The following is an 18,519-nucleotide window of genomic DNA, read 5'->3' as shown; positions in this document are numbered from 1 at the left end:
GATAATATTGTTGCTTCTAATTTCTGCACGAATACTTTCATTCTGTGGCTCATTTGCACCTGTTAATTCTTCATCTTTTAATCACAAATATATATCACTGAAAAATTCCACTATTAGTTTATTTATCGCTTTCATAAAACATTCAATAGCCATATATGGCTTCCAAAATGGTTTACAGAAAAACCATTACATCATGTACAGAAAAATTCACAAATTCTTTGTCTCAAAAATCTTTGTCTCATTTTTATTCTAGTGTTAATACAAACATGTAACTTTGATCCAGGAATTTTGGGTAAGGTGCAAACAGTCTGGAGGGGGGAAAAGGCCTTCACTTGGAGTTTAAGTGTTGAAAATGATCCCACAGAGAATATTGTTGTTTTTGTGGCACAGCAATATATGGGCAAATCCCTAGAGAAGGTCATCTAGTTGACTATTATTTATGCTTGTGCAGTAATTTTTTAAAAGCAACCCCCATTAATGCAAAGTTCATTGACTAATACACAATACTTCACTACATTGAGGATTCAAAGAATTGTTCTGTGCTACTAATAGGGCTTCAGATGTGAATTTCTCAGATACCAGATCTCCACCCTATGTGGAAAACAAAGGACACTGATAAGAGAGACTTCCAAAAGCAGCTTGGGATATTTAATGGTTGGCTGGTGACTCCAGTTTCAGTGAGGTAATATATCTACTCAAGATCAAACAGAGCTATCCATAGTGCTGAACCAAACATTCTTGGAGGATCAGAATCATGGACAGTTCCTTAAAGCCCAGACTAAAATCCAGAACGGATACGCTGCGCCACTGCCATGAGAGGCATCAACCTGTACTAAGGCTCCTGAAAAAAGGGGGAAAAAAGCCTAAATTTCTCTGGGCATGACCAAGTTATTTTCTAGGGAGGATCTAGGAAAAATTTAGTGGGATCCTAAATTTGTATTGTGTCAGATTCAAGATGGTTCACTAAAATTGCAGCTAGGGAGGCTTTCCAATTTCAAATGGATTGGCTAAATTGTTGTCATCTAGTTAACATGAGATGAACTGAGCTAAGCAGAACAGAACAGAATGCAAGTGTTTTTAAAAGGAGGTGAGTCTTTTGCCTAACAAGGGAGGAGAAGGGTGCTAAAATGGAAGTCTAACTAGGCTTGGAGGGAGATTAAGAATGTAACTATTTGGCCCATGGATGAAAAGCTAAACAAAGAGAATCAGAGACTGGCTAAGTCAGGACTTGTAGAGGACGGAACATCCCTGCCAGGTTCTCCTGCTTGATGCAGCGTTTCTGAAGTCAAGGAGGTTGGTCAGAGGAATGGAGTTGGGGAGAGAGAGAGTGCAAGAGAGGGTGAGCAAGTGCAGAGAGAACAGAAGGGCAGGAAAGTGTTGAAATGTAACTTCTGCCTCTCCTGTGAGAGGAGATAAAGAGAGGGTGACCACTTATGATAGCAATTGCTTAAAAAAGGACAAAAGAGTATGGCAATTTGCATAAAATTTGAGTATGTTAATATATCTATTCAGATGAAAATTAGAAAAAGTATTATAATTTAAATACAAATGCAGGTCCCTGCTTGTTTAATCTGCTGTTTAGGTGCTAAATGCTGATGGACAACCATTCTTAGGGTTCTTGATCTTTAAAACAGAGCTGAACAGGACTGCTTTTCAAATAAAGCATCATCCTCTGGCAGTCCCACAAACAGAGGACTGTCCTCTGTAAAAGACAGTAAATGGCCACCCTAGAGAAAGGGTTTCTCTGGCATGGATTGGCTGAGATATAAATTTTTGGAAAACACTGAAAACAAATCATGACAAATCTAAGCCTCCAAATAACTCAATTAAGGACACAAAAGGGTGACGATGGGATACTGAATCTGATGATTCATTGTTGTGAGCCTTAATTTTCCAAGTAGAAAAGCCATAAAACAGAGCTGAGAGAAGAGATTGATGGATGAGAAGAAAAGAAAACTTACAGAAAGGAACTTAGTAGTCTTAGAACTACTCCTTGGTGGGAGAACAAAGAAGATAAGTCACGTGCATCTGCTTGATTGTCCCATATATCCAGATTATTTATTTTTGCACATCTTACCCTTATGCTGTGCAATTTTCTGGAGTCAGCAAGTTATGAACATACTTAAAGCTCAGCTCCTCCGTAACAATTGTTGGGTGGATCTTGATGAATGCCTAGGAGTCAGACATAACTTAACATACTTTAGTGCTAGAGTGGGGGACATGAGGTCCTCCAGATGTTCGATTCTAACTCCCAAAAGCTCTTGCCAGCATGGGCACTGATCAGAGATTATGGGAGATGTAATCTAAGAACATCTAGAGGGCCCTCCAATCCCTACCCTAGGTTTAGCCTTGAACTCTCACACTCTCCATCAGGTACAAGGCTATATCAAAGTGTTTTTTATGTGCATATGAGTATGTGCATAAAATGTACAATGGAACTACAAACATAAGAACAGATAACTGAGTTATCCCCAGTGAGGCATTACCCTTCTCCTGCTTCCACTAAGCCAATCTATTCTAAAGACTCATTAAGAATGCCACTTTTAAAACAACAGGACTTAAATGTTATCTGGCAATTTGATGAAAGCATCTGTTCTATCTGCCATGGCTTCCTCTTGGAAAGCTTCCTTAGTTAAAACTTGACTGGGAATCTTGTCAGCACGTATGACTATTTTTAGCTAAGCTAATTCTGCTTGGTAGCTTTGATGTACTGACTTACTAATGGAAAAGATTTACAAAGAAAATTGTTAAGGATGTCAAGTTAAGTTATGGTGTAGTTGGAAGGCCAAATTAACATCCAAAGCTGAATTATAAGCCCTCATATTTTCAAAGATGGATGAGCGGTCTAAGTGACAGTAGAATTGAGTTCTATCCAAAGTTAGTTGCACTGAGGGCCAATCCGTTGGAACAAATGGGGCTTTAGGTAAGCTACGCTAATATTGGATATATCCCAGTGGATATAATCCATTTTTTTACTAGTTTGAATTTCTGTCTAAGAATTCCATTAAAGTATGGAACTTGAAATCAAAGATTTGTGGCTGGTCCACATATTAGGAACATTATGCAGATATATCTGGATATAGCCTGTCATATGGATGCCATATCCGTAACATCTGATAAAGATCCACCTTATCATTATCTGGTTCCAGGGCATTCCATGCCTAGAATTGCTTGAACAAAAAATAAGGCTGTGGGGTGGATGGATGATCCTATTTCAGGTGAAAATATGAATAAGGTTACTGGACCCACATGCAACCTCAGTGTTCCTCTGAAAACACCTGTGCAGTCTGCATGAGAAACAGGATGCAGGATCTGATGGAGCCTGCCAGCCCTGGCAATTTGCTGCTACTTCTGTGTGCTTGACAGCATTTGTTCCATCTCCAGGTCCATGTCAAGATACCTGCCCAAGGACAGGCATTTTCCATCTTGTCTTTCCTGCTGTCAAGAAGCAGACTGAAGGGGAGCTGTCAGGAGCACACAGTTTATGTAGGATATGAGTCTTTGGTGAGAGAAAGGTCTCCCTGCACTGCCTGAGGGTTGGCTACTCTAAGTGGCTTGTGTTCTTTTCCTCTCCCCTTTTTGCTGAATATGATATGGATGAGCTATCTTATTATTAGATCTCTGCATATGAACTCTTTGGTCCTGATGTAAGTATGATCCTGTTAACATGTCATGGTGGGTTGCTTAACCCAGGAACTGATGAGGATGAGTGAAGTCTGAACACACAAATTCTACTGTTAATTAACAATTATTGTACACGTGCTGTTTCATGATGAGTGGACCTAGAAACTGGATCTTCTATGGATTAAACACAGAGAATACCCAGTAACAAACCATGCATTATTTCTGGCTTGTTCAATGTAGAAACAAGCTAGAGTTTCCCACTTTGTGTGTCAATTTAGGAATTAACAGTGGAAAGTCTTGCATAATCCCCCTGTTCGTGGAAATTCCTGGGTTGAACAACCCAGGAATCGCCACCATGAAGTGCAAACCAGGTCAGTATGTTGTTATTCATCTTGGGTAATTTTAATTAACCTACTAATATTAAACAGGATAATAATGATAATGATAATATTTTCACATGTTTTAAATGAACTTTGAGCAAGTTTGTATTTTTATGTATTATATTCATAATTATGGTGATTGTATTTGTTTTATGAGAAACACTCAGAACACAATGCCCTGTGGAAAATAAATACATTGGTACAAATAATGTTGATTGCTGATGGTTTGTTTAACACAGCAGGATTCTTCCTGTGTTCTTAAATTCAGTATCCTTCCTGCTTGTTTCTGCCTCCCACCCCCAACAAAATAAGACGAGCAGTAGATCACATTTTACTCCAATCAATTATTTAAAGCTACACTGACAGTACATGTGCTACAAATACAAGTTGCTCACATATGGTTGTCCCCCACTACCAGCTCTGTCTGCAGTAGGAAAGCATCCTTTCTCCTGTACATCTCATGTTACAGGCGTTGCACGCAGTAATTCCTCTTGGGTAATGCCTAATGCCTAAATATGTTGAGTTATCAGGCAGCTTGAATAGAATAAATTGCCATGTCCAACAGATCTATCAGGGTGAGGCTGTTCAGGCAAATAGCCAGTGGATAAGAGTGTTGTACTAGGAAAGGGGACACCCAGGTTCAACTGCCCAGTAAAGGTGAAAGCACACATTATTTGAAATCTGAGTTTTCCAGCCATATATTTTCATTTTTATGGCAGTTTAGGTGCAAAGGTCCTAATCCAAAACTCAAATTCACCCTCCCTACACTAGGGTCCTCATCCCAATTAAGCTTCCTGCACTGACTTTAAAGATGATGATGATGATGATTAGAACATTTCCATGCCGCCCCTTGCCGAAGCCTCAGGGCGGCTTACAACACAATACAATACAATACAAAAATAACAATATAAAATTAAAATTAATAATATAAAATAAATAAAAAATATAAACGATATAAAAGGAGTTAGAAAAGTTATAAAAGAAAAGAAAAGAAGTCACCCTGGCCAGATAAATAAGTAAATATTGTTAACAATTAAAATGACGTTTAAATAAAAAGGTCTTCACCTGGCGCCGAAAAACAAATAACGACGGCGCCAGGCGGACCTCTCTGGGGAGCATATTCCATAGATTGATGTAGCAGCTAGATACAGATCCAAAGTAACATCTGTTTTAGTCCATATAGACTCCTGTGAAAAAACACTGCTTAGCCCTGTCAAAAACCCTATTTTTTAAAAAGTTTGTGTTTTGACAGCTCCTTCAAAACTGATTGCTCCTGTAAATGGGTGGCTCATACTTTTCCACTTTCCTGAACACCTAGAAGACTGAAAGGTAATTGAACATCAATTGATACCTGGATGAAAGTGATCGTCCATTTAATTTGGGGAAATAAATTAATTTTAGAGTAATGATTAATAATAAATTATTTTGTTTCTTTCTTTGGAATGGATACTGTTTTGGAGCAGAAAACTGATGGTTCAGAAGAGAGGACTTAGTTCTGAGACCCAGAATCAACCTTTGTTTTCTATTCAGTTTCTTGGGCAAACTACTTGTCTCCTGAGCATCACCTCTTAGCTTTCTGAAAAAATGGTATTTTGGAGTACAATATGGAATCAAATATGTAATTTTGTATGTTGGGCTCAAATCCAGCTTCTCATTTCTAACTGGGTTACTTGCTCTTTCTGGTTGTTCACATGCAGCATAGGCATTTTGTGACTTGCCAGCTTATTACAACAAACATTTTATGGTGCTACCCACAAATATGCCCACAGGCTGAAAAAAGACCCCAACCTGTGTGTATATGATTTCACTGCTAGAAAAAGCTGAGCACTAATATTGATCATGTCTGAGGTAGAAGTTTCAGTATGTCAGATATCTCAAGAAATTTAAATCCAGATTAGATTTACAGTGAGCACTTAGGAGTACTCCAGCTGCTTGTGATTATAAGTTAAGTAATTGAGACACAGAGAATATCTGCTGTTGCCATCCTGCTGATGTATGTGAAGACAGCTAGACGTTCACCTGGTGGTCATAATTTGCTCCATTTGAAAACTCCTCTGTCCTCCTTCCTTCTCCCAAGCCCCCGGCCCTCAGTACACATACTATGTAGAATCGGGAACAGATTGGCCTTCTCATTAAAATTAAAGGGGTATGACAAAGCAGTGAAATCTGTCACAACAGGAGGAAATGCTATCCTGAGAATTGTCATGTAACTGAATGGCTGGAGGATTTGGAATTGTGAACATCTGCTGCAATTATTATTTTTTTAAAAAGCCCTACATGTATTTTACATGGTAGTTGTAATCAGGACTTGCTTCAGAACAGGTAGCCCCATTACTTCTCTTGTACTGAACAAGAGACTTGATTAGAATGCTAAGGAAGTATTTCTTCCTCATTATGGGTATAAATACAGGACTTCTGTTCAGAGTCTGCCAGGCTAAAGGCATTTTTGTTGTTGCTTAAATTGCACATCACACATACACTTTATTCTAGACTTGTTTATGCAGCTCTTCACTCCAAGATGATTGCCTCACTTCAGCATTAAAATTCACAATTTTTATATGTTTCACACATTTCAGGTCCAAACATGTATTTTCCAATAAAGGCAAAAAATAAGTTTTCTTCTTTTAAATATGTGTAATTTTCCTATAAAATACTTTTCTTCTAATGTTGAAAGGGATAGGTGGACACACCTACCATTAAAAAGTAAATCTCTGTCCCTTCTTTACATCACAAAAAGTTACAAACTGTAAATGCTTCTAAAGTGTTTGTCAAGTCTTTCGTGTGCTTTGCTCTTCAGATTATATAAAACTGAATTACAGTTCTTGATTATGCCACATATGTAGCCCAGATGGGTTTCTCTTTTAATAGTGATTGATGAAGCAGATGCTACAACATTAATGATAGGAAGATAGCAGGGTTCAACCATGTTAAGTCACGAGAAACAGGAGAAGGATTGTGGTATAAAGCCTAGAAATTTATGCAGCAAGGGAAAACCAGATTTAACCCTTACAGTTATGGTATTCTCTCTCTCTCTCAGCATTCTGTCTAGTGGGCCAACAGACCAAGTAATCTCTCTTTTGCCTGGAGGTTGTAAAAAAAAGTGTACTTTCATCTGCAGAATACTTGTAAAAAGTTACACTTCTGCAGAAAAGATGTAGTACAATGAACCATGTATTCCTAGATACCTACTGTTTCAAAGAGACACTACAGAATATCTTCTACAAGAAACCTTAGGAGAGCCTATGACTGCAGCCTGGCTTTGCCCCTAAGTGATCAACATACCTGCTTCATCATAGGATACAGTCAACTTTTCCAGCATTTCTCGGTCAATTGAAAGAATCTGTTGTTCCAGGATGGTCTGGTAAGACAATACACTATTTTCCTTGTCTTTTTCATAGTCCTGAAGGTGCTGTTTTAGGACTTCAGGTAAACGGGACTTCACATATTCTGCTGCTGACTGAAGAGGGGGAAGAAAACAAAAACAACACACAGTTAGATCTTTGCATCCTGTTATAAAGGTTAGGTTCTTGATGCCTTGACATATTAACCATCTGGGTGGGGCAGGAGTCATCCACCAATTACCTTTTCTAACATGTTGGCCTAAAAACAGGTTGTGAAGATCATTTAGGTGCATTACTTAGTTGGGAAATCAGTTTAACTAATAAGGTGCTGTTAGCATTTGTTTTTACTTTATTTCTTTAAGTTTACTAAAAAGTAGGATGAAGATGTCCTTCTTAAGTGGTGGTTTGTGGAACACCATCAAAAGGCAGCCAATTATAAAGTATTTAATCCATTATTGCTTTGTCTGGGGGCTACCATTATATCTGGAAATGCATCATACTTTCAGTCTTTGGAGTTTTTGGGATATAGTTACGTGAGTTCTTGATCATATTTATTGTTGTTGGTTCCATATATATAAAAAGAGCTCCCTTCTGCTTTTCCAAAGCATTTCAAGGAACTAGTCACACATTTCCCAGCATATCACAGATGCACTTTTAGGTGCAGCAAACTTTGTTGAATGGTACCACAGGCTTGAGCACAGCGCTCTTCAACGTTTTAGTAATACTTTGGAGGAGGAGGTGCAGAGAATGGTCAAATTTGCAGATGAAACAAAATGGGGAGGGATTACTAATACCCCAGAAGAAAGAAAAGAAATTCAATGTGATCTTGCTAGGTTGGAACCCTGGACTGAAAACAACAGAATGAAATTTAATAGGGACAAATGCCAATCCAGTGCATAGGAAAAACAAACCAAATGCACTTTTACAAGATGGAAAATACTTGGCTCATCAATATAACAAGGCACTTGGAATTGTTGTAGGATTTTGGAATTGTCACAGACCACAAACTGAACATGAGTCAACAATGTGATATGGCTGCAAAAAAGGGCAAATGCTGATTTGGGCTGCATTGATAGAAGTATCATGCAAAGTACAAGTTGCCATCTGCTTAGCACTAGTTAGGCCTCATCTGGAGTTCTGTGTCCACTTCTGGGCAATGCAGTTTAAGAAAAATGCAAACAAACTGGAAAGGGTTTGGACAAGGGCAACAATGTGGAAAGACTATGAGAACTGGGCATATTTAACCTTCAGAAGAGAATACCGAGGGAAGGTGTGATACATTCTTCAAGTACATGAAAGGCTGTCATACACAGGAGGGCCAGGATCTCTTTTTGATCATTGTTTTGTTTCTACCTCACCTCTCTCCCAAAACATTGGCATCCAAGATGGCTTATCATAGAATCATAGAATAGTACAGTTGGAAAAGGCCAGAAGGCCATTGGGTCCAACCACCAGCTCAGTGCAGAACACCATCCCTCCCAGATGACTGTCCAGTAGCATCTTAAATGCCTCTAACGTGGGAAAACCCACAACCTCCCTAGGTCATTGGTTCCATTGTCATACTGCTCTAACAATCAGGAAATTTTTTCTGATATCTTGCTGGAATCTGGCTTTCCATAACTTGAGCATCTTATTCCATGTCCTGCATTCTAGGATAATTGAGAAGAGATCACATCCTTCTTCTTTGTGACAGCCTTTCAAGTACTTGTAGAGTACTATCATATCTTCCCTTAGTCTTTTCTTTTCAAGGCTAAGCATACGCAGTTCTTTGAAACTCTGCCTTTGGGCTTTGTTTCCAGTCCTTGGATCAACCTTGCTGTCCTCGGAGCCCTTTCCAGTTTGTCCGCATGGTTCTTAAACTGTGATGCCCAGTACTGGACACAGTACCCAAGATGAGGTCTAACCAGTGTGGAGTAAAGGAAACAGAATTAATTACAATGATTTAAGCAATAAAACAATACATTAGAATACAATTAACACATAACTTTTTCAAAAAAATAAACTTTATTTTTTAAAATTAAAAACAGTACCCAATCCAATTTAGAGGCTAAAGGAATTCTTAAATGCCATGAAATTGAACAGCCAGTGAAAGATTAGGAGAGGGAGCAAATGTAGCCTGGCTTGTGAGAGAGTTCCACAATCTCAGAGAAACCACTAAAATATCCCTCTCTTGAGTCTGCACCAGGTGTGCTTCTGAAGGGCCCCCTAATGGTGAATTTTCCTTTAGGCAAATCCCTGTATAAACACCTCAAGATTATAAGAAACAAGAGTCACATAAAGAGACTAAGGCTTCCAAAGAAGGCTTAAACTACTATGGCGAAATCAAGGCTGCAATGACGTGCTTAACTAGGGATGCTGGAGCATTTCATTCCGTCTACACTTTAAAGAGAACAAACCAGATTTATGGTCCCTGAACTTATGTAAGGAATAGCTATCTTTGTTTTTCACACTTTTTCAAATTTTATAACACATTGCTCAACAAATATGCAAATGAGTAAATAAATGTGTAATTGTGAGTTACTTGTTTACAAAATAGATATTTCATGTGTTATTAAATATAGTATGAATTTTGGTATTTTAATATAGATGTATGAGAAAACAGGGTAAGATTGTTATAGATTTATGAATGAACAGGAGCAAAGCAAAAATGGACTGGAAATACACTTGTTGGTTCATTCTTAGACTATTTCCAATAGCATAAGCTACATATTTAGCTGTATGATGGATACAATAATATATTTTCTTCATATCATCAGGCTCAGGGTGCTGAACTGCCTCCATGAGGCTAATCTGCTTCAGAAGCTTATCAAATCAACATTACACTGGGAATACTCAAGATTTTTCTAGAGGAATGATTATTTAATCTTCTCCACAAGATGGCTGACATACAATGCTTCCTTCGGATAATTTAAATACAGTTCACCCAATTAATTACTGTTTGATAAAATTGTTCAGAAGAGCTAAACTAAACCTGGCACTCTACCACCAGTGAACTGTTGTTAAATTGCATGGATCACCAGGAAAGAGTATCATGCAGCATTTTATTTGTGCCAACCTTTGCAGATAATCAAATACTGGTAAACAGGAAAGCAATGCCTATGATGCTGAATTTGCATTTTATGACCCCACCCCCCACCTTGGCCATATCAAGTCAAATAGACAGAAATGCAAAACTTGATGTTAATTAGTATACTGCTAAGAAAAGTAAATGAAAGGCAAAAAAATCAACACTTATCCAATAAAACCATTGATTAATTATTTTTAAATCCTGCCACAATGAACATCCCGAGACAAGAAAACAAATCTGGAATTTAGTTCTACTGTATCTAGTGTAAAATAATAGGTTTATCTTCTGGCTTATGTATCTGGATTAATATCAAGTCCCATAATAATAAAATCACAGAGGAGTTAACTGAAGGGAAAAAATAGCTTGAGACAACTAGAAGGGTGCAGCAAATAGTCTTCATTTATTGAGCAAGGGTGGATGTTGAGTTACTTTTCAGAGACCCAACCTCACAATGCAACAACACACAGCTCCTCCCCTGCTTTTGCGGAACTTGTCTGAAGGTTGGGAAAAAGATCCAGAAGGAATAATCCCACTTCTCACTCCCTCCATGCAAATTACATGGAGAACTGGTGTAAAAATGGCTAGAGTTGCAGATACAATTTTATACGCCTTGGCCCTTTTGAACAGAGGTATCTGCAGCAAATACTCTTCCAAGGAGGATCATCTACCTTTGTTGAGCAGAACTGATAGAAACACCCGGGAAGCCACACCTCTGCATAACATGTGCTACATGGGGAAATTCAGAGCCTGAACTGAGTGAACACCAACTATTGAAGAGTGGTCCAAAGCTTGATCCAGGCTTCGGGAAGAGGGCTTGAGCAAAATATCCTTGCAGAACTTTGTCCCCTTGGTTCCCCTTTACTTGGTGTGGTGCCTCCTTCTCTTGTTGGATGGCTAAAGAGGAAAGACGATGGTAGCAAGGGGAATGAGCTGCAGTCAAAACCACCCACTTTGGGAGAGGGAAGGGTAGAAGTACAGCCGGAGATTGGCCCACAATGACTAACTCAGCTTTTCAAATAGGGAAGAAAAGAGTGGGGGCAACATGGGGCTCTTTTGCAGGGGCTTCAGCATCTTGCTCAAGTCACATTGAATACACTTGTGGTAGAAAAGCAAGCACAAGGCAATTAATTAAATGAGATGTGAGTCATTCAGTGATCCATCTAATGCCTGTAATGTCTGTTTTCATGAAACCTGAGTGTCTTGGTTCGGGAATCTTTACCGTGAAGGCCAGACAACAAACCCCCTGTTGACATTCCAGGAAGTACACTTTCTGATCCAGCAACTGAAAGGAACTGGAGGGCCTGCAGCTGCATGAGAATGCAGCAATGCTTTACAGTTCCTGTGTGAGGAACTCAGGGTTAACGGAATTCTTATGGAAAATAAGCAGCTACCTCATGGATACACCATCACTTGTTTTCTCATAAACTTGAAGTGGCATTTCTGATTTATGAAAGGAAGGTCAGATTTTTCCAGGAAATAGAGTTTGTTCATGATACTTTCGTGCCAGAACATCAAAATCCAGATCTTACATAAATGCTGCCTTGAACTTTCTGGAGGAAAAGTGGAAGACTAATATAGCAATTAATACATAAATTATTCCTGTCCTTGCATTATGGTTAAAACAAAGTGCCTTACACAGCCTCATCACAATAGTATTCTGATTCCCCAAAGATTTTTTCCTCATACTTCAAAAACCTCAAAATGACAAAAGAAAATCATAAGAAAAATGTTTTGACTTATAGATGTTTTGCATACATTTCAGATATTGGCTAGGCATGCATACAGAAAGAACTTACAGTAGGCTAATACTATTCAAACAAAAAGGTTTGCAAGAACATCACAAAAGAATTGGAGGAGATAGATTTTTTTCCCCTAAGGGAGAAGCTTCTAAACTTGGACATCATTTATGAACCCTTGATAATGTTGTTAATTATTGGGGTGGTGATGGTTTTGCATAACTATAACTATTTGTACATACCGATGTATCCCCACATACTTTTTGTGAATACTGACAAGGCAGACAAATTTTCCAATCAAACCAGGAACAAGAGGAACATGTTTGTTTCCCTCTCGTGATCGTGGAGGCTCCAGTGCATTGGCACAGCTCTGCGTGGAAACACTTGGGTGACGGCAGTCCTGAAGACTATCTGCAGCTGCGCTGTGCTGCCCCTCTTGGCTCCAGCACCATTTAGAAGACGGGTGAAGGGAAAAGATCCAGGATAATATATACTTCCCTTCCAGATTCTAAGGAAATGAGCTAAACACATAATATATAGCCAAATAGGTTTGGTTATAATATATATTTTGCAGGTTTATATTTAGTCTCCCTAACTCTACAGCCAATTATGTTATGAACTCCTAGCATATCACCAAAGTTGCATTCAATTTGTCTAGAAGCCAGGCAGGGCAGAACAAATGAAATTATTGTGTCAAATGCAAATGAACTCACAACGTAAGCAAATGATATTTAATGCTAGGTTTTAAGTAGTCATTTGCTGCTAGCACTGGAAGGGAGAAGATAACTCTACACAGTAATTGCTTTAGTCCACTGGCTTACTGCTGTCACATTCAGGGCTTCTTTGCAAAGGTCCCTGTGATGCACAGAGGCAGCTTGTATTGTTCGGAATAAAGGGGATTAACATTCGGCTCCTTTGCAATCATACAGATAGGCATAATACACTCCACTTCCCTACGCAGTCACAGCACCACCTCTTTTGCCCCTGCAGAACCTCAAAAGAAGAAAGGCAGTGGTAAAGGAGCCACTGCCCACTGCTGAAACACTGGGCCCTCTTATTATTATCTTTTAAGTTGAAAGCTGCAAATGGAAAGAGAGCCAGTGCGGTGCAGTGATTAAGAGTAGTGGGTAGGGTTCTAGTCTCTGCTCACAGGGTGATTTTGGGCCAGTCACAGACTCTCAGCCCAACCTACCTCATTGTTGTTATGAGGTTAACATGGAGAAGAGGAGAAGTACATCCTCCTCCTTGTTTATGTGAGTCCTTGCAAGGAACTTGTTTTCTCGGAAACTAGGAAAGGAAGAAAGGTGGGATAGAATACAATGAAATAAATAAATCTAAGCTGAAGAATTAAATTGCTCTGGACCTTGAGTTTAATCGCCATTTTAAATTTCCCAGAACACCCACCAGACATTGCTTCACACACTGCAGCATTCTGGGAAAGCAGAATGGTGGCCTTTGGCTTGTCACTGTTACCATAACTTCTTGCCACAGTGTGTGGACTTGGAGGAAAGGGCTTCAGTTATTGGGTATTGGAATATAATTAATTAAAAATGAATAACAAGGGCATGATCTTATGACTGCTGAGTAATTTCTAGACACCCATGTGATAGGCTGGACACCCGGCATTGGCCTTGGAAATGTGTTCTGACCTTGGAGTGCTCTCCCCACCCTAATGGCTAGAGAGCTTCTTTCCATACTGGCCTGGGAAAGGGGGCATTCCAGGGGGCAAGAAAGGGAGGGGTGTGGCTCTGTCAAGATATAAGAAATCCTCACCCTGCTCAGTTCCTCATTCTCTTGAGCTGAGGCAAAAGACACAGACAGCCAAAAACAGCCATCTATGTCTTCTGCATGATGGGAGGAGCCTGCATATTTCTCCCATCCTCAGCAGGCTGCCCATAATTCTCGAAGTGAGGAGGGTTACAAACGGCAATACTGGATGGATCCTTGGAAAAATAAAAGCAATGGGAGCAATGACTACATTGATGGGAGGGGTGGGCAATGTTCAAGTGTCTGAGTTCCAATTCCCCCTCCCCACGCAGATGGTCGCCTCAGCACTGCTGCATCTGCTGCTCTTATAGGGAGCATGCAATGTGTTTTCAAGAAGAATCACAGCTTCTCTGAGACTGCATTGCAGCTGCAAATGCTGCAGTGCGGGCGATGGGGGGACTGCAAGAAAGGCCAGGGGGCTGTATGTTGCCAACCTCCGACCTGAGGACTGCGGAACGGACCACTAGCATGCCCCACTGTGCAAGCCTTATTGAGCTTCAAGCAGGCCAGCTGCCCAAGAGTGCGTGCCAGCAAGCCCAGGAATGAAGTCTTGGGTAAGGGGCAATACTTCGCCATAAGATGCCTATGGAGCTTTTAAAGAATAGCAGCTGGAACATAGTACCATTTCCAATCACCACTGCCTTAATTTTTCTTAAAGTTATGTTTGTTAATTCTCTGTAATTGTAAGACATCTTAGAGGCTTGCTGTTCTGCAGTAAAATATTTTAAATAAATACATAAATCAGAACTGACCTGTGGTAAGCATTTGTGCAATCAAGCCCTAGAAATCAAAAGGATTGTAGTGCCACATTGGGAAAAAGTCAGCTTGGCTACCAAGAAATTACAGATGCAGAAGAAAGAAAACAAATGCTATCAGGCTATTATGAATTCCCCTTGAACACTTTAAAAATATTTTTAATGTTACAAACCATGGGCAAGCCTCAGTCAAACCACAAAGCTGCTCCCCCAAAGCTGTTAGCTTGCACCTTGGCTTTGATTAACGGATCAAGGGCCTGACAGAACTAGCCAAGTATGACTGAACTGGAAGAAGAGAGGTACCTAGACAAGCAACACTTGGCCCATGGAAGGAGGAGTGCCGGATGAAGCAGGACAACATTAGGATGCTCTGGAACTCAAGGGCTCCAAATAACCCTCACCTGTGCAGCCACCAGACTATACTCTACAAGCAGACACAGACTAGGCACAGGGAGGTAATATTCTACGAATTTGTAGACATCAAGCTTTGGTATTAGTCATGGAGGTGAGAGATCCTGCCCGATGTTGTATTTGGTTTCTTTGAACTAATTATATTTGATCCTGATATGGAGCCCGTATTAGTTTTGACTGCTAGTTGGTCTTCTGCATGATACACAGGCTATCTATATACTTATTCATCTCCAGTCTTCTTTGAGCCACTACAGCAACATTCAGGATGAAGAGGCTTCTTTGGTAAAAGGAATGCATGATCTGGTGAAATACAGATGAAGCAAATAAGTCTTTACAAAAGAAGAAAAAAACAAGAAATAAGAAATAGCTCTTAAGTTGTTCTAAAACGTTCCTTGCATTCTCTCCAAGGAGGCTCATACTTTTCTCCTCAAACTCAGTCTTTGCTTCCTACCCTCTGTTACACCTTGCCCTTGTCTGGCATATTACAGAGACTTCATATTTCATCAGACTTTAAGGACAGGCAAGGTTCTGTTGTCCTTGAAAGATACGAGGCACTTGTATACTTGGTTGCAGTGATATGAGCAGGATTTCTTCAGTACACATTTTAATTTACTTAACTCTGTCTTTAAATTCATGTTGCTTACCATCAGTCAATCCATTTATTGATCCAGTCAACAGACCTCTCAAGAGACCTTGGTTACAGATCTTGGTTACATAGCATTACCATCTGACATTTGGTCTTGGGTTTTATGCTTTGTGGAAAAATAACATCAGAATTAATACACTGAGTTGAGAGGACTCGTACAGTATTCAGCTACAGAACATGAATATCTCTGCTAGGCTTTTTGTCTATTAGAGATTGATCAGCATGATTAATCTAAATTGCTGCAAGAACTGATTAGCATGTTTGTTTTATTATTTTGTGTAGTGACTTTATAGCCTAATCATAGTATTTTTGTAGTTTATGAAGCTTCAGATTCCATGGTTACAAAAAAATGCTCAAAAACTAAAAGTAATCCATGGTTTTTACAAGTTTAATTATTTGTGCCAGGTTTCCTTTTGGCAGACACTAGTGGTTGACACATGGTGTTTCAATATTTCTGACTGGCAACTGGACCTTATTAAAAGAAGGATGGGCTCTTCCTTTTATTGTGCTTCTTCCGACTTTTAAAAGGGAAACATTTATGAAACTGATGAGAAGCAGAGGGAGAAAGAATACTGCCTAGAATGAGGAGAAATGGCATAATGGGGTTCTTTAAATATGCTCAATTTTAGGGCACAATCCTATGGCCTCCCAACATTGTCTGAAGGGCCACAGGTTTGTTTGTTTGTTTGTTTTACAGGCTCAACTTTGAGGCAGCTTTGGTGCAAGGACTCTGAAGACCAGCCCTCACCCTGCTCCCCTTGCAGCCAGTGTGAAAGAACAGTAATTACTACTTCTCCAAGTCTGCAACTAGCTTTAAGAAAAGAAAAGAAAAGAATGCTGGAGAGGCAGAAATGAGAGGAGGCTCAGGCCAAGTGCGTACACCGTTTCCTTTAAGCATCCCAGGCTCCCTCTCTCCCACTCCCTGAGGTCAGAGGCATACATGCAGTGAGGGCACAGGAGCATAGGACTGTAGCCCTAATCAAGGAAAACCATAGTAATGACTTCTTAAAAAAAAGAGTCAGCAGCAATAGCAAATTAATAGAAATGGTATCTTGGAAATATATTATCTAGTTACATTACAAAATTGGATAGCAAATGGTAACTATTAATTATTCCAGTGAGTAGAGATCACACAAATATCCTATGCATTCGACGTGGAATTTTATATTTAGTAAGAAAATATTCGATATGTCAAGGCATTGTTTGTGTTTGAAAATATGCCAAATGAAAAACAGAAGTAAGGGATTAGTCAGAGCTATTTATGAGAGTCTAATCTTGTCTACCAAAATAAAAATACTTTTTTTTTTTTTTTTGGGGGGAGAGAGAGAGAGAGAGAGAGAGAGAGAGAGAGAGAGAGAGAGAGAGAGAGAGAGAAATGGACTTTCTAATTCCTTCTCATGTATGGCAGTGTATTGGGGGAAATCCATCATATGGCTGATGTTTGTTATTATGATGGAAAAGACAGCTTCATGTAGACTGAACCAGGGCTATCATTTAGAAGAGATCATTATGATACATGCTAGAAAGTCACGGAGTTTTTGCATGACTTTTGCAAGTTCAAAACAGTTAGGACCCTCTAGAGTCTAGACCCTTCTGTCAGGTAGGTCAAATGACAACCCTAGAACTTTTGCTATGTATGCCTCTGCTATCCGGGCTGGTAGGAACATGTCTGGAGTCGTTCTTAGTCATCTAGCTTCCTACTAACCTTCAATAAATGGATAAAGCGCAACTTGTTCTACTGGAACATCAAAGCTCACGTGTTTACATCTGTAGGTGTCTCTGTCCCTGATGGTGCTTTTCTATTTTTCTTTTCATACTGTTATTTTTTTTTTCTGTGGGGAAGAGGGAGCGTTGAATGTTATGGCTGCATGCCACTTTGAGGGCATTCAGGCAGAAAAGAAGCCTGTAAAATTTGAATATGCATAATTGATAAATAATGTATGAATGAATAATTGACAATGTAAAACTAAAAGAGGTGGGCAGCTGGCTTGAAGCACTGGGCAGAAGGGCAAGATTGACGGCTCATGTGGCATTCAGAGTGATACATCAGTCATGTCAATTGATGTCAGGTGGGAGCCAGGGATAGGCTCCTGTCATGGGTGAAGAATTTACTATAACCTCTTTTCATCTGCCGTTAGTGGCTTAGACTTCTGTCACTTGGAATGACATTCCAAATATAATCATATGGCTGGTTATAGACATATATCCCCATTAACCAAGCTTCTAATTATCCAGACATTTTGGATCTTCTCCTCCCATTTATATAACGAGGATTTACTGTGTATATTTAATATTTGAGGCATTTCTTCTCTATTATAGCTAAGCAACAGAAGTAGCTAGAGATTCTTCAAAGTTTAGTTTTATCTTGGAATTAAGTTTCAAACATGTTTTGAAAAAGTTACAGAACAATCCTGCTGCTAGATGCAAAGAGCCTGACATCACTGCCTTTGAAGACTCCAAAGCCCTGCTAGGTTCATGAAGAACATGAATCTCTGTTTCTCTCTCTCCTTCATGGATGGTGTTTTTTGGTTTGGGCTTTTAATCAATGGGAGGAATTGATCTGTTGGAAAGCAGAGGCAAAGTCCCAGGTTGCTGAAAAAAAAATATATGGAGACTGGATTAATCTTGGAGACATATCTTTTCAGAGACCTCTGCAGATATCTTTTAGAAATATTGATCCCTGAAGGAGGCCTATAAATATGATACAAGGCTGAAATGCATTGGAAAACTTCAAAGAATAAGACTATATATTTTGTGCAACATCCTGATCCTTTGAAGGGTTCTATATGAGA

The 18,519-nt window shown here is 39.4% G+C and overlaps 1 protein-coding gene across 1 annotated transcript in view; it reads right to left on the bottom strand.

The window, feature by feature from the left end:
• The window catches only part of PPM1L (protein phosphatase, Mg2+/Mn2+ dependent 1L), a 193,451-nt gene that overhangs the window by 48,998 nt on the left and 125,934 nt on the right, over positions 1-18,519 (bottom strand). Inside the window, exon 2 of the mRNA XM_044434568.1 lies at positions 7,287-7,461. Within this exon, the coding sequence (XP_044290503.1) occupies positions 7,287-7,461 (175 nt within the window). The remainder of the gene's footprint in view (positions 1-7,286; positions 7,462-18,519) is intronic.

The sequence above is a fragment of the Varanus komodoensis genome, unplaced genomic scaffold (assembly GCF_004798865.1).
Source record: "Varanus komodoensis strain SLA01 unplaced genomic scaffold, ASM479886v1 scaffold28, whole genome shotgun sequence".
Classification (NCBI taxonomy): domain Eukaryota; kingdom Metazoa; phylum Chordata; class Lepidosauria; order Squamata; family Varanidae; genus Varanus; species Varanus komodoensis.
The sequence above is the reverse complement of the archived record's forward strand: the minus strand, read 5'-3'. Positions and strand labels throughout refer to the sequence as shown.